At 41.3% G+C, this 23,259-nt stretch overlaps 1 protein-coding gene across 4 annotated transcripts in view; it reads right to left on the bottom strand.

Annotated features, from left to right (window-relative positions):
• Nucleotides 1–3,259: 3,259 nt before the first annotated feature.
• LOC6564853 (Ca(2+)/calmodulin-responsive adenylate cyclase) overlaps nt 3,260–23,259 on the bottom strand; it is a 37,341-nt gene continuing 17,341 nt past the window's right edge. Inside the window, exons 3-16 of one of the 4 annotated variants that reach the window (XM_032738509.1) lie at nt 16,060–16,321; nt 14,609–15,343; nt 14,410–14,537; nt 13,832–14,135; nt 13,483–13,734; nt 10,102–10,575; nt 9,827–10,017; nt 9,646–9,756; nt 9,303–9,543; nt 8,843–9,209; nt 7,582–8,774; nt 5,532–6,700; nt 4,252–4,895; nt 3,260–4,190 (exon numbers count right to left, since the gene is read on the bottom strand). In XM_032738509.1, the coding sequence (XP_032594400.1) occupies nt 3,817–4,190; nt 4,252–4,895; nt 5,532–6,700; nt 7,582–8,774; nt 8,843–9,209; nt 9,303–9,543; nt 9,646–9,756; nt 9,827–10,017; nt 10,102–10,575; nt 13,483–13,734; nt 13,832–14,135; nt 14,410–14,537; nt 14,609–15,343; nt 16,060–16,260 (6,384 nt within the window). In that variant the 5' untranslated portion in view covers nt 16,261–16,321 and the 3' untranslated portion in view covers nt 3,260–3,816. Of the gene's footprint in view, nt 4,191–4,251; nt 4,896–5,531; nt 6,701–7,581; nt 8,775–8,842; nt 9,210–9,302; nt 9,544–9,645; nt 9,757–9,826; nt 10,018–10,101; nt 10,576–13,482; nt 13,735–13,831; nt 14,136–14,409; nt 14,538–14,608; nt 15,344–16,059; nt 16,322–23,259 lie in introns of those variants that run through there. The other 3 variants (XM_032738510.1, XM_032738511.2, XM_032738513.2) reach the window with 3 other exon arrangements.

Here is a 23,259-nt window from a genome sequence, read left to right as displayed (position 1 = left end):
CTCATCGACGCAGGTAAAATTCCCCAACAGACTTCAATGCTAACCAATTCATGGTCTAAAACAGATACTAAATTGCAATTTAAGCTAGATGAGTGAAAACGGTTGGTAAATAAATTTATACGTTATGATTAAAAATCATTTGAAATAAGTAAGGAATCATGTTCCCGAGAAATTTCAGTATATTTTTGACTGAAATTAAATATTTATAGACTTGGTATAACAAAATGAACTTCATTTAAAATGGAGACTATGCATTATGAACATGTTTGAAATTGCGATATTAATTTAGCTTTCAATTTTATTTCCTACTGCTTTTAGCATATGCTACTGTTTCAATATTTGTGTATTATACTCAATAATACCAGCGCACAAAACTCAATTGATACCAGATGTGCAAACATTTAAAACACGCTACGAAACCTACGCCACGATGCTTATAAATATTGCATAATTACGTTGTATTTCTAAATGACAAGTAAGATAATAACTGTGCGTACTAAGCCTTTTTGTTTTATTTGTTTATAGTTTCGATTCGATTCGATGTTATTGCTTATCAAAAACTTTAACAAGTGCAAAACAATCTGCAGAATGACTTGTTTTTGTATTTCATGGACAATGAGATCACAAAATCTGTTAAAAATATAATAAGTTTTATTGGAATTCAACAAACTCAATCATAAATTCATCTGTTGTTTAATTTCTTAATTTTGAGCAATCAAAGATCTATAGAAATATAAAGAATTCGAGAAACCAATTTGCCATAAAATTACACAAGGGTGCAATTTCGTCATTTCAAAGACTATCGGAATGTCCTTTGCACCACAGTGGCGAATCAATCATCTGAAATAAAATAACTTTTCTTAAGATAGAAAATTGCTCATACTTTGCTCGTATACTCCCAAGTCCTAGCGACTCCTGTGCCACACAGATCGTTTTGACAAGGTCTACCAACTGATCAATGTGTGTAGAAATGGTCTTCGTAGTTCTCGAGAAGCAATGATTTTATGACTTGGACTTATTTTAGTTCGATCTGCGAGTAATATATGTTTAAGTGTTTAGGGTCTTAGCTGATCCCATAATTCATGAGTGGAGTTCGATAGAATTGGATCGTGATTTTAACGGACCAAGTTTTTCAAAAATCTGTAATTTAACCGTGTTAGATTCCTCGACACCTGTATATGGTTGGGATTAATTTAATAGCAACCTAATCTGCAGCCTGCAAACAAAACGATGTAGTAGTATGATCATATCTAATCCGTGTATTCATGTATATTCAGTTTTTATAACTCTGTGATATCCAAACATCGATACACCCATTTACATCATAGGACTCTAGTCATGCGCTTCTATGACAATGGAATTCCCACCTCCCATTGTTAGTTTGCCAATTCTATATACAATATTTGGCTAGACAATTGAAAAAAAAAATAAAAATAATATTAATTTACTTTGCACAATTCTGCCAAGGGAATTAAGCTAATCCCGATAAAGCCAACCATCAGCAAAGAATACACGAAAATATTGTAACATATTTGATATGCTGACATTTAGTTATATGTAATTGTAAGTTTTTATTATGGGTCTTTAATTGTTGCCGTACTCAGCTACATAGAGATATAGCTTCAAGTAGTTACTTTTGTTTTGCTCATACATATACATATATGTGTACACTATTTAAAAATTTTAATATTTGTAGATACGTAGATATATTTCATTTGCATCTCGGTACATAAAAATAAATATCATTTCTCCAGTTTGCATCTCTCTCTCTCTCTCTGTCACTCCTGTCCCACTTTCTCTATATATTTTGTATTGCATCTCTCTGGTATTGTGTGTATATATAATACGTATTTTCTCGTGTATATATTTCTGCGAAATGTCAATTCAGTTTTGATTTTGATTTATCATATAATATTTAGGGTCTGCATAAGTATATCTGTGGGCTGTTTTGTTGCTATTTGCGTCTCTATATTTAACATTTACTTGTTACATAATTACCTAATATGTATAATATTTGCGCTCAATGGCGTTTTCACAAAGTGTACACACAAAATATGGGCTTTATCTGTATTCTAATCTTTGTTATCATTTTTGTTCTTTATGTATGTGTTATAGTTGTCTGGTTGTACGTTTTTGGAATCATCTCAAGACAGGTATCAACAATATTTTCGAGTTTCGCTTAGTAATTGTGAATCATGGTACGAGTACATTCATAGTTCATGTTTTAAACCATTTTCATACGCATACATAGAAGACTTACATATAATATCTAGGTATGTATGCTTGCACTTATATACAAAGCTATACGGCTAAAGACTAAACAAATTATGTAACCTAATACATAGCAAATGAGAAAAGCTTTGCGTGAAAAATTCGAAAATTGTGCAACAGCCAACAAAAAATTGACTTAAAGCCCTTTCGACCTGTTTTTGAAATGGGTTTGCTTACAACTAATATAATTATATGGTAAGTACGTATCATATGCGTGTGTAGATGTATGGTTCTTGTGTGTTGTGTGTTGTGTGCTGTGTGTATGTACAAGTGTGCGAGCAACGCCTCAAAGTAGGCAAGGCTTTCACGTATCAGCTAAAAGTTGACTACGATAATGGCACATGACGCTTGGCGTTGAAGCGGATAGTTCAGATTAAATTTAACTCACAAATTAAATTTAACTCACAAATGGAACTGTCAAGTTATAGAATATCTTGAAATCGATTTCTTCTTGTTTTTAAGTAATCATTTCAATTATTTGTAATTTAAACATTTTTCTTCGTAATGTGCAAAGTTAGGGTTGTGTGTAATTTAGGGTTTACTTGTAGTGTTAAATATTTATAATATTTCGCTTTATTTACAACGTGTCATGCGTTTGTTGTAGTTATATATATTCGATTATTAAATAATATAGGCATACAGGTCGGTCTACATATAAAATATGTAGCATTATAGGTATGCACTTATGTAGTGTATAACAAATGAGCAAATTATATCTTATAGAGGCTAAGCGCACAAATGAATTAACCACATATCGTTTATAATGATAATTGTGATGATTTGCCTATAGCTAAACGCATATACATATATAATTTGTATAATAAGCATATAGAAGTACATTAAATTAAAGTCATAATTAATTTTTGCGAATAACTGGAACGTTCAACTGGGCCAATTCGTGTAAGATTACCAATGACTAAATAAGTATGAATATATATATTTATAATGTATATATATTTACTTAATATTTTTGATTATACTACGTATATAACACCGAAAAAAAAAACAAGTCAAAACTTTGAAATCGGGCGTAACCGACTGTGAAATTTCAGTGGTGTTCACCAATCTTGGAGTTTGTTTAGAAGAATCACAAAATCCGATATCTCCCACAACAAAATTGCTCACACGCAGACGGACAGCACAAATTGGTATATCTTGGGATATTGGTTTTGTGCAATGTCTGTCACAAAACCAATATGCCCCGCGGAATCAGAGTATAAAACTCACATGTAAAAATAGTGTCTGTAGCTACATAAGTAGATGAAATGGAAAGCAACCAATAATAACTTGTAGAAATGGCAATATCAGTTTTCATTTTCGGAATTTCGAAAAACCAAAACAGAAGGAGTGCCATGGAATTTGCCAAAGTTATTATTGGATGCTTTTGCACGTACAGTATATATATGTAATTAACTTTGTAGTTATGTTATTGTAAATTAATAGACACCATTTGCATTTCGCAGTAACAACGTTTTGAGTGCTTGTTTTCGGTTTCCTTTGTGTGCTCAATTACTTATGCTTATTTCACTTCTTGTGTCAGATCCCTTAACTTTGTTGTTGCTGCTGCTGCGGCGAATGCGCTGCTGTTGCTGCTGCTGCTGCTGCTGCTGCTAGTGGCTGCTGCTGTGCCGGCGAGGGTGGTGGACCAAACTTACTGGATATCTTGTGCGAGGCATTAACAATGGCCAGCTCATGCTTGGAGTCCAAATCACAATCGTATAAGCCGCTGAGTGAATCCAGGCTGAGCAGCCGCGAACTGGCCCGACTCGACACTGATGTGTCATCCACATCGGGCGCATTGTAAAGCGAGTTGACGTCTGACAAGGCGCCCTCGGCGTCTGTCAGACCCGCCTCGTTTAAAAGCGAGATGTTCTCCAGACCAGGCTCATCGGTTATGTAGCCTGTTGACTCTGCGCCGCCTATCAAAGTGAGCGTAAAGTTTAAAAATGATTGATATTAAATAATTTTGAGGTCATTTACCAGTTGCCTCCTCGCGGCAATCATCGTCCGACCATTCCGATTGGCTCTCCAGTGGATTGGAGTCCATGGACTGGTGGTTGTGATGCGCCGCACCATATTTCAGCTCATCGTTTATCACATTCGCCTCCAGGCGCAAGCTGCCATTGGTCAGCGGCGCCGTCTCCCTTAGCTGCTCCTGTTCCAGCTGCTCCAGCTCCTCACTTTGGGACTGCTGCTGTTTGTCATTCTTGTGCTTGTTCTGCTCACTCTGCAGCAGTCGTTTCTGTCGCACATCGCGGCCCACCTCATCGTCCTCGAACTCCTCATCGGCCAGGTTGTCCTCAGTATCATCGCGCTCCTCCTGATCCACATGATTGTAGCGCTGCTGCCGTTGCTGATGGTGGTGATGGTGATGGCGTTGACGTTGCGACTGCTGCTGCTGTTGCTGCTGCGGTGCCATTACACCATCTAACCTGTCGAGGCTCTCGTAGCTGCGCTGCAGTTCCTTGGAGCGGGGACGCTGACGATGCAGTCTGGTCTGTTGCTGTTGCTGCTGCGGCTGATGCTGATGTTCCTTGGCCGCATGCAGCTCCAACATGGCCAACACATGCATTTGGCTGCGATTCTCGTGCAGAATCTCGCACGATTCCGTGTCCGATGTTTGCCTAAAAATAATGCTTTACATTAGTCTTGAAAATATCTGCGTGTCAGAAACCCCTAAAATATTGCCGTCATTTTGTGGACAATATACAAATATCATCGGTATTTTTAATGTTCAATATCCATTCAATATCAGACATATCTATCAACTATTGAAAATTCGCAAAATTCAGTTGCCACATTTGAGATATCAATTTGAATTTTTAAATGGCAACTAATAATAATAACAACAATAATAATAATAATAATAATATTTTATGTATGGCACCGTATTGTCCAACTACTATATACGAGCTTATCTGATTGGATTTCACATATTGTGCACATATACAGAGAGAAGAAATTAAATAAATTTGAATATGTTTTGTATAACAAAGTAGGGGAACAAATTAAATCTTATCTTATTTGTTTGTAACTTAAATTGACTTTCAATAAGTTATGTATGATCCAAGACCTTCAGCCGACGATACAGAAAAGATATGCATATGAAAATGATATGAGCTTAATTGCGAGCTTAAGCAATGATAATGACAATGACATCCGGATTGGCATTAGATACAGATGGGTAGTCATCTTTATGGTGATGGTTATCTTTAGTACAGTTAGTATGTATTTTGTTGCTTTGTTGGTGCTTTACTCACATTTGACTGGACTCGGATGGGTTCTTGTGGCGCGTAATTTCCTTGATGGCCTCGAGGCCGACAGGATGCTTAGATATCATGAAGCTGTTGCTCATGGGCAGCTTGCCAGTCACCTGAATGGCCATGGCAAGCAGATCATGGTCTTGCTGCTGCTGATCATTGTGATAGTTGTTGTTGCCACTATTTGAGTTACTGCCGCCACTGAGATTACCATTGCTGCTTGAGCCACCCTCGGCCCCATTGGCCTGAATCTGTCCAAGATGACCATTGATGGAGCTCAGCTTGCTGTTGCTGGCCGAATAGCTTAGATCAACATTGTGGTGACTACTGCAATTGCTGGTGGTTTGATCCGAGTTGGTGACCACCGGCACCGCCGTGGACGATGCCGACACTGCCGCCAGGCAGCGTGCTCGCGACGATTCATTGAGCAGTCTTTGCAGTTCCCTCTCAAACGGTGATTTGGTCGCAGCACCTGCAGTGCTGCCAACTGCACCGGCCGTCACCGGGATGCCTGCTGCTGCTGCTGCTGTTGCTGATGTCTTCTGATAGTCAAAGCTGTTGCAGCTGTCGCCCTTGTGCTGCATGTTGCTCGTCGTATTGCTGGTCGTTGTCGGGTGGCCACCCTGGCTCTCGGTCGTCGAGCTGAGCTCAAAGTCACGCAGCTGTGCCATGTCCATCACCACTGGCGATGTGGGATCCACTTGTATGTCGCAGGGATAGAGCCACTGCAACGGATTCACGCGCCCCGCAGTCACATTGAACCCAACGTTGCCATGTCCGTTCCGTTGCAGATGGCCGCCATTGATGCGGGGCGAATCCTCGTCGCCATCGCCCTCACCCTCGGTGGTCTTTGAATAGCTCTCATCCGAGCTGCTCATCGAGGGCGAATGCGGGCGCGAGCTGAGATCGTCTGTCGATGACATCTCGCGGCTCTCATCAATATCCGCCGGCAACTTGGGCAGCGGTTTTAGATAGCTTCTCAATGCTGGCTTCGGTGGCAGCTGCGGCAGAGGCGGTTGCTGTGAATAAAGCGCATACTGGCGCTGTTGCTGTTGCTGGTGCAGTGGAGCCAGTTCCGGCTGTTGTTGTTGCTGCTGCAGTGACAACACGGAGTTGGGACAGGTGTAACGTGGTGGCTCGTACTTTGGCGCATGCTGCATGGGCATGATCTAGGTGTTAGTCGTGAAAATGTGGGCGTGGTGCGATAGCATGCAAAGAGTGGAACACAGTTAGAGACACACACACATATATTCAGATACTTATATATATTACAAATAAACATGCAGATACAATAACTAATTATATGGGGAATAATCCACAAGGCAAGAGAGGCAGTTTTAGCTTTACAATAAATGAATAATTGCCTGGATGTGTGTGATGTCTGTGTTTGCTTAACCGAACTAATCAGCACTGACCCTACACATCAGACATTGAATAAATCAACTTTCCTCTCTCTCATCTCTTTCATATATAAGCCATAATTGAGCTATTCAGAAGCAAATTAGAAATGTGAGAAAACAAAATAGAATTCATAAATTGAAATGCAATCGATTCTAAACTTCTTTTCATGAGAGATTTTTGCATTTAGATTTGCTTACGCGATTCGCGTAATTTAAAAATTCCTACAAAATTGGTCTAGAACCGTAGCACTTTAAATGTTATAAATTACAATCAGACTAAGCTTTGGCAAATACTAACGGAAAGGGTGAACAATTTGTTGAATAACATTTATATATCAATTGTATATGCAATTGAGTCGTGTTTTTCCACTTTTCCATTATATATATTTTTCCAATTGAATATTCTCATAAGGAGATCTGTTTAGGCTCAGTAAAATGCACTAACACAGACACACTTTGCACATAGATCTGATTAGTTACAAATGGATGGGTTGGTTGGTTCTTTGGATGGTTGGATGGATGGGTGGGTGGTTGGTTGTTTGTTTGGGTGGTTGGTTTGTTAGTTGGTTAGGGGGTGGCTAGTGGGCAGGTTGCATTGTTCATAGCAGTATCTCCTTGCTCCAGAACATGAGGTCAACGTCATCACTCACCTTGGCTACCGGCGCGACGCTGCTGGCATGCAATAGCGGCTCGCTCTCACGGCAGTTGCCATAGCCCATGCTGGAGGACGATGGCTGATGTTGATTCAGATGCTGATGCTGGTGATACAGATGATGCAGTGGGAGATGCTGGCCATGCTGGTTAAAGGGCAGCGCCGGCGGCGGCGCATAGCTGCGCAGTTGATCGCGCCGCGGCATTATGAAACAATCACCGCCCAGCACACCGACCACGCCCCCATCGAGACTATTACCATTGTGCTGTGGCCGCTGTGCCGACGGCAATTGCTCCAACTGCTGCTGCTGATGCCTGCCACCGGTATTTGGATTCTCAATTATATTGAACTCGCGCAACATTACCGAAGGAATGGGCTGGTGCTGGAGCTGGTGCTGGTGCTGGATCTGGAGCTGGTGCTGGAGTTGCAGCTGCTGCTGCTGCTGGTGTTGGTGCTGGAGCTGCTGTTGTTGCTGCTGCTGTACTGCAGCCGTAACTGTAACTGCAGCCGGATTCATAGCCATATTTGTGGCCGCATAATGCATCTCGCCGCCATTGTGTCCATTCTCGCGGATATTGGGTAAACCACCATTGGTCATAAAGTTGGGTTGCTTTTGAAGCTTGCTGTTGAGCCGCTGCTGCTGTTGCTGATGCAGATGGTGGTGCGTGGTCGTGGGCGGTGCGGGCAGTGGCTGCTTTTGTTGCTGATGCTGCAGCAACAGCTGTTGCTCCTCACTCCCGCACACATTGTACAGATGACCGTTGTCCTTCTTGCTGTAGGTATCTGTATTGACGCGATTTTCCTGGAACTGCGATGCCTTCTGATAGTACTCGGCGGGATGCAGGCCACCCGCATGAGGAAGCGACTGATGTGTTTGCGATTCATTCGCGGCTGCCGAAGGTCTACTGCTAATCATAGCGTTTCGCACCTCGCCATTCAGGGCATTGCTGCTGCTGTCGCAGAGGAAATAGGTGACCATGTCACCCTTGCCCTTTACTTTGATGGTGCCTCGACAGCGGAACTCAAAGTGCGACCCAACCAAACTGTCCACCACCTCCTGGGTGACCTGCGAGTAGCCGGGCACTCCCGTTGAGTCCATGCGACTGGCCACATTTACCGTATTACCCCAGATGTCATACTGGGGCTTTCGAGCACCGATCACGCCCGCCACAACGGGTCCAATATTGATGCCTAAATAAAGGGGAAACGATTAGGAAGGAATTGGGAGTGTGCAGGTTGCAGTATCAGAGTATACTCACCCACGCGCAGCATGAAATTGTTGTAGGAGTGACTGTTGATCTCCTGCAGAGAGAGCCGCATCGCCTTGACGTACTCGACCAGTGCGGTCATGTGACGACGCACCGAGTTGGGATCGGTGGGTTGAATCGTGTACTCGGGTATGAGGCCAACCACCGCCATATATGTGCTGCCAACTGTCTTGATTTTATCGATGCCTCGAAAGCGATCATCTTTGAGCAGCTCATCAAAATCAGCAATGATCTCGTTGAGCAGTCGCAGGCACTCCAACCCCTGATCGGACCCATCCATTTCCGTATAGAACTCATTAAAATTGGGCACACTAGCGAAAATGACGCCCACCTTGGCATAGCTCTGATGATACAGCTCCTAAATAAAAGGCAAACCACATGATTAGTGAGTGGGTCAGTGAAGTTGGCGGTGAAAGCATGGGTGATGAAGCGTATGCGGTGTGCCACTTACCATGTTGTTGCGAAATTGCGCATCGAGGAAATGTGCAGCCACATGAGCGGGCAGCAAATTGTGCAAAATGCGCTTATTTGACGCTTGCAGCACATCCATTTCCTTCTTTTCCTGCGACGCCTGCAACTGCCAGAGAAAATCCAGACGAGCGGTGCCCTCGACCAAACGGCCGTGCACCAATATCGCAATCATAAAGATAACAATGCGCGCCAATGAGATCAAATGAAGCGGAATCGATGCTCTAAAATGTGAAGGAATTGCATAGATATATTTAAATAAGTGTGCACTATATATAGAGAACACGTTGATATGTGGGCCAATCATATGGACCATGACCACCTACTTAACGCGAGTGTCGTAGCACTCAAAGATATTCTGATGGGACAGCTCAATGAACAGGCCATAGATGGTGCCCATGCCCAGCACCAGCAGCGACTTGAATATAATTGGCAATCTGCATTGGACAAGGATACAGGATACAGTAAACATTCATTTCAATTTAAAGCTTAAATTTTCGCACTCACCTGAGAAACACGGAAACGGACAGGAAGGCGAATGCTGCCGACAGGGACACATATTGAGGCAACGAGCACTTGCGATGGGCATCGACCTGTTTGCTTATTACTGGCGACATATCCAGATTATCGGAGTCTAGACCCTGGAAATCCAAGGTCGTTGTGTTGTCCGAACATGGATGATCCGTGACGCAGGTAAACTGTTGGTCGGCAAACAACAAAATGAGAAATAGATGTGTTAGAAAGATGCGAATAAAAAGTGGGATGCTAATCGATTCACTCACCACATTCACCTGACCCACTGAATAGATGAGGATTATTGTGAAAATGGTAATGGCCATTCGAAGCGAGAAGCTCTCCGAAATGTCCCAGATGATCCACTTGAGGCGCACGGCCAGCAACAACATCAGTATGGCACTAACCCAAATGAAAGCCGTAAGGAAGAGCAGCAGCAGGATAAGGGTGCGCGGCAGGGCTGTCACCTGGAGTGCAGCGCCCAGTATTAAAAGAAGCAGAGAACAGCCCATGGCTGTCGTGAAGCCCAAATCGAAATCCTTGTGGTATTCACGCTCCTTGTCGCTCTGACGAAAACGCAACGTTAATCGATCCACATGCTCCGACTTGTCACAGTCCACGGAGCGTGCATTGATCGCCTGGGAGAGGAAGCGATTCACCCGATTTGTTGGCTGATGATGGGCGGCCACCGAATGCCGTTTGCGGAACGGCCGCTTAAACTTGTCCGCGACCTTAGACTGTGACTGTACGGGATGCAGGGAAGAAGGAAAAAAAAACAAAAATGGGTCTAGTTAGTGCTTATTGTTGTTCCCGCTTGTGGCTGGTGGCAGTGGCGCTTGCTGGCTTTATCGAAGAAAGTACTAAGTACTAAACTAAAGTATGTAGTACACTAATCGGATCACTAGTGCATGCAGTTGAGAATACATAATTATAGCGGCATGCAAAGAGTGTGTATGTGTGTGCGCTTGGACTAAACTAAATAATGTACTGATAAATCATTGCAAAATGCTAATGAAATACACCAAATAATTTTCGAATGTTGAATTATTATTATACTTATGTAAAGGATGTTGTTGCCTGTACATTTTCCCATAAGGGAGAACATTATGTGCATTCAACGTTCGAAAATTGTTTCGTGTTTTTCTTCTTTTTTTTGCAATGATTTATCGAATTTCGTATCGATGTTTTGAAGAGTGTGGTATTCTTAGTTCCATCAACAGTTGATGTTGCAATAATTTAAGAATTTAATTAAATTAATTTATTTGTACAATTATGTGCCGAAAATAAAATAAAATAAAATCCTTTTGCATTGTTCAACTTGTTTCTTATATAACCTGTCTAATATTTTAATTAATTTCCTAATTATTAATTGCGCAAAGACAAATAAAATAAGCCGATCAACTGTTTTAGAGTCAAGCGGTAATTTGGCCGCTCACACGTCAACGAGAACGGAGCCTCACAATGGAATCGCGGAATGTTAAGAATGTGAATGTAAATCAGCTGGACGAGATTTGACGAAATGAGGGCATCACGATTGGGCGACATGCGGTAAATGCAATGCTAAGTAAGCTAGTCGCAAGTTCTAATGAAACTCAACGAAACTTTAAAGTTAATGGAACTTAACGAAGCAGTGTTGTTAAATACCCACCCGCAACGCAAAAAATCATAACAGTTATTAGTGAAAATAAAACTCAACGAAACTGCGACGAACTAAATATGTAATGTATGAGTTAGGCAAACAACACGTAACGAATGAACGTGAAACGTGAACGTGTACAAAATACAATACAATATAGAACACAACAACAAACACCAACATAAATACATAAGGAACACAAGACTGAACGACGACTGAAGAACGACTGAACGAATGTGAACGAAAATTAAACATTTGGTTTTGTTGCTGCTCTGCTCACTTTATTATTCTTGTGATTGTGCCTATGTATGCGACTAATCGTACTCGCTGTTGAATTGGGACTTGTGCCTACGGTCACTTGAACACTGCCCACCCCACCGCCGCCGCCGCTGCCGACGACGCTGCCATAGCCCATGGTGCCGTGCGGTGGTGGGGTAGCATGCAAGATTTTTTGTAGACGTATTACCTAGATCAGAGAAGTATACACAGTATATGTATATATATATTTATATATATGTATTTTGTTTTTTTAATTTATTTTTTAATTTTTTTACTTTTTTGCTTAAATCGATAAAAGTTAAAATATTGTAGTATAGTCAAAAATACGAGGTGTCAAATAACGTTAACGATAGTTAAGTATGGTTAGGGTAGATAAAGTAACAGTAGTTTAGAGATAGATAAAAATATCAAGGTTGATGTTGAGAAAATGGGATAAATTCATAGTTCATAGACAGGACAACAGATTGAACGCATAAAGATAAAGATGAAACTTAACGAAAAACTGGAATGGATATTGTTACTGAAGCTGTAACGGAAACGGAAACTGAAACTGAAACTTGTAGTATAGCAGATAGCGGTAAATTGTGAAAAGTTTAAAGTGTAAGTATAGCGTTAAAGTGTAATTTAAGTAAACTATACATCATCACAGCATTTGAAATATTAAGCAATGTGTAGTGAATTTTCCATATTTCTAATGATTCAAATTTTTGAAAAAATTGATAGTACATATGTATACCAAAATATACCAAAATATTGTGTGAGCCGCATAAGTGTTGGGGTTGGGGTACCTACACCATTTCAGTAAAGTTTAAGTTTAATATACAGTATTTTGAGTAGCCCAATGTGAAATTGTGTCAGCGTTGTGTGTTTCTTGTTCTTCTTCAATGATGATGAAATCAAAGTTCGAATCTCGTGTACATTGTTGTTGTTGTTGTTCAGTGGGTGTTACCGATGAGTAGTCCAGCAAATACATCATTGGTCTTCTACTCCTTACACTAAGTACGCACAACATCGACACAAACGCAATAAACGAAAGGCATCCTTTACAGTTTTTGCCAGTACTTTACTTATGCATATGTTATGTTAGTAGATACAACAGTACGGATTACAAATTACAAAATAAAAACATATTGATGACCGAGCCAACTGTTCTACGCAAATTACAATGCAATTTTTTTTTTTTTTTTTTTTTTTTTAATTTATACACTATGCAATTTATTGCGTCTACAAATCGAAAAAAAAAAACCCACAAAATAGAGAACAGAAGAAAAAAAAACAGGGGAACGAAGTTTTGAGATGGGATTGGGAACGTTTCATACTATATTTATAAGTACGGTGAACTTACCGCATCCTGAAAGTAAACGAAAAGAAAGAAATCAACGAAAGAAATCATAAGGAATTGTCGCATTTTTTACACAGCAAGCCATCGACAGATCAGATTGAGTTCGAGAGTGTATCCATGAGATACACACGGTTCGAGAAACGGTACAAGTCGAAAAACAAAACACACATCGAGCGTGAAATGATAACGTAACAGACCCACAACCAATCCCCTCAAAAAAGGAATACAAAACAAAAAAAAAAAAAAGAAGAACGACCCGGACATGCATAGAACTGAGCTACGACTACCGAGCTACAACGAGTCTTTGAACTGTGAAGAGTGGAACATATGGTCTATGAACTCTTCTGGATCATGGACAAAAGGATATTAACAGAAGGGGCACTGGCCACTTACCTTGCGTGATCCTTTCTCCGACACCTGTACGCTGGCCGCGGCCGCATCCGTGCTGCTGCCACGTGCCGGACCGCCGCCCAGAGCAGCAGCAGCCGAGGGAAACGAACCGGTGGCAATATTGGAGAAGGGCACCGGCTCCGAGAACTTGATGGTGTGCAGCAGTTGCATGACCACATTGGACACGTTTCTAAATGACAACTTGCGTCGACTACCGATCGCCGAGCGTACACCAAGCGTGTTTAGCATTAGGGGCTGCAATACACATGCACAGAAATAGAGAAAGAGATGCACATGAGTGAAAGGTCGCAAGCAGCAGCTAATGACTTCTTTGAACTATCTTGGAACTTACCTTGCGCCGATGCGGCGGGGGCACAATGAAGAACGTGTCGACGCCATGATCCCGCAGATACGACGATCGCTCATCGCCATGGCCCGCCTCCACCTCATACTCGCCCGACAGCGAGTCGAGTGTGGCTCGCGTCACGTGCACCCGCCCCGGCTCCCCGCCCGACTCCATGTGGTTGGCCAGCGTCACATCATTGGACCACACATCAAACTGCCACTTGCGCAGCCCCAAAACGCCGCAGAGAACGCGGCCAGTGTGAATGCCCACACGCATATTCAATATGACATCTGTCGCCTCCACAACGGTACTGCGAACGGGATCAAGAAAATGGGTTAAGTAAGTCAGTTCTCGACATGCCGAGATCAATGGGGATCACCACACAGGAAGAACAGTTCCCTTCTGGGGTTGGCTTAAAATATAATATTATACATATGTCTATCCATATATGGTATTTCGCAATAATAATAATATCATCTGCCAGGCTATAACAACAACTTGGTATCCTTGAACATAAATCGTATTACATGAAGTTCGATCCAATGGTAGCGTATTATAATATATGCAGGGGAAGGGCTACTCACGCAATGGCATCGATCATATCGAGTCCCATTTCCACGGCGCATTTGGCATGATCCTTGCGCGGCTCCGGCAAGCCAGAGACACAGTAATAGCAGTCACCCAAAATCTTAATGCGCAAACAGTGGTTATCCTGTACAAATAAATGAGCCACAAGTTAATGCCGTGAAATGTTCGCAGCAGCCAATTGCAGTTGTCACTCACATGCGCCAGCTGATCGAAGCGGCCGAAGAGCTCGTTGAGTAGACGCACCAGTTCCTGGGCGCTGCATTGGGAGGAGAGTACGGTGAAGCCGACAATGTCTGCAAAGAGGATGCTAACGTTCTCGTGCTTTTGTATGTAGATGCGATGAAATTGACCGGCCACCGGCGATAGAATATCGTTCTTCATCTGCATGGCGACGTGCTGCGGCAGCACAGAGAGCAGCAATCGCTCCAGTTTCTCGTTCTCATCCTGGATCTCCAGGCGTGCAGCGATGCAGTTGCGTGTGTCGAGAAACGCGCGCCGCTGGGCACGTTCCATCATGATGTTAACGACCAGGCCGGCGACATTCACCCCAATGAAGATGACAATGTTCGCAATGAGCTGATTGTATTCCAGATAACGCAGTGCAGCCGTAAAGATCTTATAGACCGTAATGCTGATGTGCACCGAGGGGAGTGTAATGCCAAAGGCAACCGCCTCCCAGATCTGCAACGGCATCATTGCGTACGCCAAAAATACCACAAACACAATCTGCCAGACGCCCTCGGCCATCACCTCCTTGGTGTCCACGGGAAAAATGCTGCCCAGCGTCGGCATCGACACAATGCAAATGCTGGCCGTGAACAACAAAATGCCATAGCACAGCGTGGGCAAATGGTGATCCTTGATGATCGAGCACTGCAGCAGCGCCAGCACAATGGCAAACAGCACACACACAATCGAGTTGAAGATGTTCTATGATCGAAAATAGATTGCAAGTTGAACAATTAATTAATTGACGCGTTCTATTTGAATATGACTTATGCATTAGTGTTGCAAACTAGCCCCTCAAACTTGGTATTTACCCGTATTTTTGCTCAAGGTAGTACATAGGTCAGAGATGACCCGATCAGACCACTATGTCATCTAGCTGCCACAGGAATAATCGATCGAAAGATGATCTTTAAATTACCATTGTAAACCGGAAATAAACTACTGACACCTATATTTCCGTACAGTACATAAATCAATTTGAAAATCAAGGGAAAGCAAGCAATTGGTGCTTAGCTCAAGAACCAAAATAATTTTTTGGATTATTCGCGAGCTTCTTGCTCTGCGATATAGCTGGACAATATAGCTGGATATAGCACTATTGCACTTCCTTCAACCCTGATTCTGGCACAAATTTACGAATTTTTGTCGGCTTGACGATTTCTATGTCTAAGAAGCTTAAGACCTGTTTCGCTAGGATATTGCATCTTCTCCTGACGAAGGCGACACAATCCGCTATGCAAATCATAGCGCAAAATCATTGTTCTAGGATCAACAGATTCTAGTTTAGCTAAGTGCCTTCTTAGCCCACATTGTGCTACCAAGAGACCGTTCAGTATTCTAAGCCAGTTTTTCCATGGATATTACTTGCTTACGTTTGGCTTGTCTAATACTCAAAACTACTAGTAACCGCGACTCACATGAAAGGTGGGCGCATTGTTAAAGGCCAGGGACAGGGCGGCCATTACACCGCAAAGGACGACGACGAGAGCGACGACGCCCAGCACGGAGAAGCGCTGCAGCTTGAGCGTGTAACGCTGATAGAGGCATTCCAGCTCATCGTTCTCGAAACGCAACGTGTTGAGCGGGCGGCCGCGCGTCGCCCTGACGGCATGATCCATGCGGCTGCCGTGGCCGCTGCCGCCAAGCGGCTGCTCGCCAAAAGTCTGCCAAGTTCAAGGGCTGTAATTGAAAAGAATGAAGAAAAAAAAAGAAATATTGAAAATTAGTTAGTTCAAGTGGGTATGTTTAGGTTAGGACGACCTTGAAACATTGTTGCATGTCCATTATTCAAAATGTTTTGGCACGCAATCACTGGGTAGCAAAATCGTGCCGAATGCCCTCTGTCACCTGCCCCCTGCCCCCTGCCACCAGCCACCCAGCCACCCAGCCACCTGCCAGCCTGCCCGCCTGCTGTCACACCACTTAAAATAACATATTCATTCTACGTATCCGTGGCCCCCTGGCTCCCTGGCCCCCGTCCACCCTCCGACCCGCACGATGTTCAAAATGCCCGTTCAAAAAATAACCGCTAAAAATAAGCAGCTCGTTCAGCGGCTGTTGGCTGGCGTGAAATCAATCAATGTTCATGTCCGTTCGGTCAGTTTTCCGTGTCTTGCCTTGCCGTTCACATTTACGGCCATGCCCACGCACAACAAAGTACCACACCACTCCCCGCTCCCACAAAATGAGTCCCTCCCTCCATAGCTTGAACTGTTTTGGCGACATTCAGCCAGTGAAGATAAATGGCGATTTGTATGCGGCAGTCCGTTAAATACATTCAAAAAATTCAAATTATGCACAGATTCATTTTGCGAATACTCAGAAGTACTCGTAAAATCACACGAGTTTACGCAACCAGCATGGAATACGAAGCAAATGAGTGAAAATGTCACAGGCAAGACAAGGTATGGAGTATACTCCAATAAAATATACCTCACCATCTATGTGCATATATGTATATGTCCCATAGCCCATATTCGTATAAATCTTGTCATTTCATTATGTGTATTTCAGGCACTTCAGACTCGCATCAACCAATAAAATAAATAAACCAATTATTACAATATACCGCAATCGAGATCTCAATTGTAATATAAATAAACATAAGTTTCAATTTCAATTAGAGTTCGTGCTTTTTATACTCTGATACCTCTGATTATTTTGTACAACGCAACTGTTTTCGACACCTTTAGAGATAAAGACTTGAAACTTGTAACAAGTACTGAACTGTGTCCGCATTACACGTCCACTGGGTGGCTGGGAAATCGATAAAATCGATAATTGGAAATCGATAAAGCCACATATCTGCCACAAGGGTGCAGTCAATAAATTTTGTTGGTTCAAAAATTGGCATATGCCACGCACACCTTCGCCGCCACCTGGCCACCCGCCCTTGAAAATTTCAAATTTCAAATATCTTCCACAGATTTTAATTTAGAGCCGTTTAATTTTTTTAGGTATATTTTTGGTAGCTGCCTTTAACAATCGATAAGAAAAATTGATAAAAGCCTATATTTCCCGCAATTTGAGAGCTAAAGTTAGCAAACTTGGAGGATAGATTACGAAGACCCACTTTAAGAGCTACAGTAACAAAACTTGGTAGGAAAATTACGAGGTAACTCCTCCCACATTTTTTTCGGGCATGCCCACTTTTTATATATTAATTCACATACATAATAATATATTAAGATACTATTTTTCAATTAATTATGAAAGCAATTGTTAAAATGTTGTTGACTGGGTTTAAGAAAACCTTTCGTGTACCCCACCGCTTTCAAGCCAACTTTCATAAAAGGTACAGTAAGGTGTCCAGTAATAGATTTCCTATCAATGTATTAATTGCATAATATGCCAGCAATTGCAAGCAATTTGTACTTTAGACAGAATAAAACCAAGTTCATTGATGATAGCCATTAATTAAATTTAACTACAAATTAATGTGGGTCACATAAATAAACAGGTAATTGTTGAAGAAAAAATATACAAACTAGCAAATAAAAAGCAAACACACGAGAATCATTTCACGTAAATTTATAAGCACCAGGGTGAAATATTTACACTTGCATAACTCAGAAATGTTTTGAAACAAATCGGGCACTTGGTGTGCCGCAAATAGAATTTTTGGACAAGCCCACACGCACACACATTGGCAAGCCATTTGAATTGGTGAAGCAGTTGCGGATTGGGTGGGTTGATGAAAAATTAAGAATGTGCACAAATTAAAAATATTCACGTCTTATAATTATAATTCTTTATGCTGTAAAATGCAAAATGCAAAATGCGCACAGAAAAATATTAAAGCTGTCAACTAAAAAAAAAAAAAAAAGAAAAAAGGAATCCGTCAAAAAGACAGTCTGACAAAACGGACTGGAAAACAAACTGACAAGCTGGTAAACTGGTAAACTGGAAGTAGTAGCCGTACATTATATCACTACGTACATACGTATTTTTGACAGAGGTCGCAAAATATCTGTTGACGGATTGTTTGCGATTAATTTTGACGCCAGCTCCGCACCAACTGTGCAAACATCAGTTCAACTATGGCGATAAGGCATGCGAGCTGCCTCAAGTACTTTACTTGGAGGTACGCTTGCAAACTCACTGTAAATGTTAAAAATATACTTCAAGTGCTTGTTGAATCGAATTGAACACATAACACAAATATTGAGTCAAATGGCTTAATTAGTTCGGAGGCAAGAAGCGAGCCCAAAAACAAAACGAGAATCAACAAACCAAACAAAAGGCGCAGTGACAATTAGAAGAGAAACCGAAAACAAGAAATATCACTATCTTAGGCATGCCGAAGATTATATACCCTTATAGAACGGCGTCAAATTTGGTAAACAATAATTGTTATTCATACAAGAACTCATCTTTCAACCGATTGTTCCTATCCTATAAAATTCATCTCTATGTTTTTTGATCAAATAATAACACACATAACTAGTGATATTATTTTTAGGGCAACCATTCGATCGATAAATCGATATTTCCTATGATAAACTGATGCAATCCATCATCATCGGGTTGCATTAAAATAGCTTTAAAACTAAATTACTAGTTTGCATAGAATGAGACAGACACATGAGTACTGCTACATCGACTCAGGCAATGACGCTGATCAAGAATATATATATATATACTTTATGGGATCGGCGATTTCTTCTCTCTGTGCCTTACAAATCGCATGATAAAATAAGATTACCCTCTGCAAGAGCATAATAAAGCTTGACGCAAATCGAAAAGCAAAGAGACAAAGATGAAACAGAGGAAGCAACGAATCAAGAAGCAAAATAACAATCAGTTCAGACAAAACAATAGCAGAAGCACACAGTAAGTAAGAAAGTAAGAAAGTGAAGCAAGCAAATCGAAAAGCGTTTAACAACTTGCTCTTCTATCAAACGCAATTCACTTCCGACTTTAATTTGTGTCTTGAAGGCGACTCTCTCATCCGGCTGACTTAAACTATTTCCCATTAGTCCTGCTTATTTAAGGACTCTCTCTGCACATGGTGACTTTTTTTTACTAATTACAGCGATTTTTCTCAAATCAATTGTGGCTGCTTACAAATGGCGTCATCTAATATAGATCGGCTTTATTTTGACAGCCTTGCAATCTTTCACATTTTGAACATTTTTCCAAATCAGGCAAACATCAAACTGCAGCTGGGGTAGCGTTTGCCTAAAGCGAATCTTCAAGACACGCGCAATTTGGTTGTTCAGCGAATTTTTGGCAGCAGCTCTACATTTTGCCCACACAACACCACCAACAATAAAAGCAATTTAAAAATTCTTAAGAGGTTGGTGAAGGCAGAGCGGGGGGTGTGGGGTGGTGGACCGAACGTCAGAACAAGACGATTTTTTTTTTGTAATTTTCTATGTTTCTGCTTGACGGATGTATGGGACCATGTTCGATGGGACGCCTAATGAATTTCTTTGCCAAAACCAAATTAGACGGCGGGCCGAAGGGTGGCCCGTTCCGCAGGCAGGCACTCAATTAAAGGCCACGCCCCTAAATGGTGGGCAGTAGGGAAAACCCTTTGTCAATCAATGGCAGCAAAATTACAAATGCTGCATCCACGTCGAAGTGAAAGCTTTCTGCCTTTCAATTTCAGTGAAATGTGATTGCAAAATTTTCTGATTTCGTGTTGGACTCGAGTTGGATGAATATTTTGCGGTGGCCCAACTTTAATTGCATCAATTGGCAGCAATTAAGATTCGCGGCACTTTGCTGATCCGCATTAATCAACATCAGATGCATCATCATCAGTAGGTCGCAAAGAGGAAAGTGTAATCAATCAAATTAATAATTTCCAATTTTTTTGTTGGGTATTCTTCATGCGCTTTCATCGACTGATCGGGCAAGAATCTCTCACAACAAATTAAACGCAAGCCATACAACTGCCAACAATGGCAAGAACCAGAACAACAACCACAACAACAAGAAATTACGCAAATGGCGGAAACATTGAGATACATTAGGAAGAAAGGAAACCACAAAGTGCCCACTACAGATGCAGCCCAACAACAACTATAGTAAATAGATTTTATAGCATTTCGTGTGGCATAAAAGCAAACTGAATTCAACTGAATTGGATTAATATCGATAATATCTGACCAATTGCTCAACCCAATTCTATGAAATTAATTTGACTAGTTGTTATGAATACGTAAGAACATTTTGCATTAACACGAATACCATTTTAATAATATATAGAAAAAAGATACCACTTTGAAGATAAAAAGTAGGCAAAGTAGAAAACAACTTGATGTTGTCAAAAGTAATGCAATACTGGTCTAATCTCATTAAAGAATACTTTTTATAATACTTTTACTTGAAAAAAAAACGATCCGAATTGATTACTTAAGAACATACACATATCAAAAGCCTATTAGAATAGCTTAGAAATTAGGCAAAATCTTTTATCTCATTTTTAATCATTTGAATAGAGTGAACTATATAATATGTATATAATTGAAAACAAACATAAAGCCAAGATGAGCAAGGATTAAGTTGGAAAACATAATCATTTTTGGCCGACTTAAAATTACTTTCAGCCGTAGGACATAGTCTATTGCTGTCTGTATCCGTACGCAATTGAAATGATGGTCGATGCCCCACCCCGTTGCACGAACAAACTGGGGAACGCACTCATACACCATGTGGTCCCATTAATATTTATAATGAAAGCAACCAGCGAGAGACTTTCTGCTGCCAAACAAAATTGACTCTGACAAAAGTTTCCGATTGCAATTTACTGATGGATAACATACGAGACAAACGCCCACAGTCGCCCACACACAGACGCACAATCATACGCTGGCACACACCCACTGCCCGGCTGCAACAAAACTAATTAATTACACATACATTTTAAGATCTAAGTGAATTAAATAACACACGAGCAAAGCTCGCGGCTCGCTTTTGACATTTTTTTTTTTTGGGGGTGGCTTTTTTTGTGACAAAGCCAAATCAATTAGCGGACCAATATGATGCAGGCCAGGCTCGAAGGCAGCGCAAAATAATTAAATTATTGGCCAATTTTGTATGGCTTTTATTTGGGGTCTCTGCTAGGTCCCGTCACTTTAGGCCTTGCCCTTGCCCAAAATATATTCCAATCCACTTGCCAATTTAATGTCGCATGGAACTCTTATATGTGCAGCGCGTCGAACAAAGGCAACCCAGATCCAATAGGAACTGAAGCTAGACATGGATTGTCCAGATGTTTGTCTCATGGGCATTTTTATTAGCATGTGTTGAATTTCAGTTTCATTGCAAACAGAATAAAATTCAGATCTGCATATATGCATGTATCTGTGTATCTGTGTACACATTTATATTATTTTTTTATGTATTAATATTTGTGTGCGTTTGTCGCTCGATTGGTTTCTTCAGCTGCTGTTGCTGTTACCGGTGTTGTTGTCTTTATCTGGTGCTGGTGCTGGTTCTTGTGCTTGTTCTTGTTCTTGTTCTTTTCGTGATGTCAGCATCTGCTTGGCTAGGGTTATTTATGGCCGCACTGTGAGTGTATGGCCCGTACCATTGCTTTGCTACACAAGATATTTAGTTGAGCGTCCTAATTGTCAGTGAGTCATTGTCCAAAACAAACATATTCGAGAGCATTATGTGGGCTTATGCCAAGATTTTAGTTGATTTGCGTTGGTTTCTAGAGATTTGCGAACGAATTCATTTCAACAATTTTCCTTAATTAAAGAACCCTTCCTAAGCATTAATTAACAACACCAGTATTGCAAAAGTTTTTTGCTTTTAATGTTTGTTAGACTATTTACTACAGAATTTCACAAAACAAATTTGGTACCAATAGTGTCAGGAGTGTCAGGTGTTGCCATTTTGGCCTTTAATTAGACAGATCGGTTCTTTTTTAATGTGTCAGTTAGCCGGAAAAGTAAGCAAACAGTCCCAGTCCGGAAATCTTTTCTTATTTCAACAATTTCAGTGATCCCGATTAGGCTTTCTGCAAATATTGCAAAAGCAGAATAAATAGGCCAGATTCGTTTTCTTATCGCATCCAAAAAAAAAAAAAAAAAAAAAAAAGTGAGAACGTTGCAGTCGAGTGTAACCGACTGGGAAATACTCTGATACCACAAGTAATACAGAACAGGGTGGGTGTAGTAGTAATCTCCCTTCCAAGTTTGTTAACTATAGCTCTTATATGGCGGGACATATAAGCTGTAAATGTATAAGCCGATATTTGAAGGAGGTTACCAGCAATTTGCCTTCCAAGTTTGGTAACTCGTATCTTTAAAATTGTGGGAGATATGCGGTTTTATCGATTTACACTCTCCGAAATATCAGCTTTGGCGATTATTGGCTCAGGTGTGGGCGTGATCATAAAATTGCGGAGCATTTAATGGGCGGTGGTCCTGCGGGCGGCGTAGGTGGGCCCATATTGATCTTTGAAGGATATCGCCAGCAACCTACCATTCAAATTTAGCGAAGGCTACAACCTTAAAGTTGTGGGAGTTATGTGGCTTTATCGATATGCGGTTATCGATTTCCCAGCCTCCTAGTAGGCGCAGCACTCAAATTTTAACACTTTGTGTGGCATTGGCACAGAATAGAATATGTTCCAGCTGACCAGACAGCATGACGAAAAT

This window comes from Drosophila grimshawi, unplaced genomic scaffold (assembly GCF_018153295.1).
Source record: "Drosophila grimshawi isolate 15287-2541.00 unplaced genomic scaffold, ASM1815329v1 contig_848, whole genome shotgun sequence".
Lineage (NCBI taxonomy): Eukaryota > Metazoa > Arthropoda > Insecta > Diptera > Drosophilidae > Drosophila > Drosophila grimshawi.
Note: the sequence above shows the minus strand (reverse complement) of the source record. Positions and strands in the feature narration are given on the sequence as shown.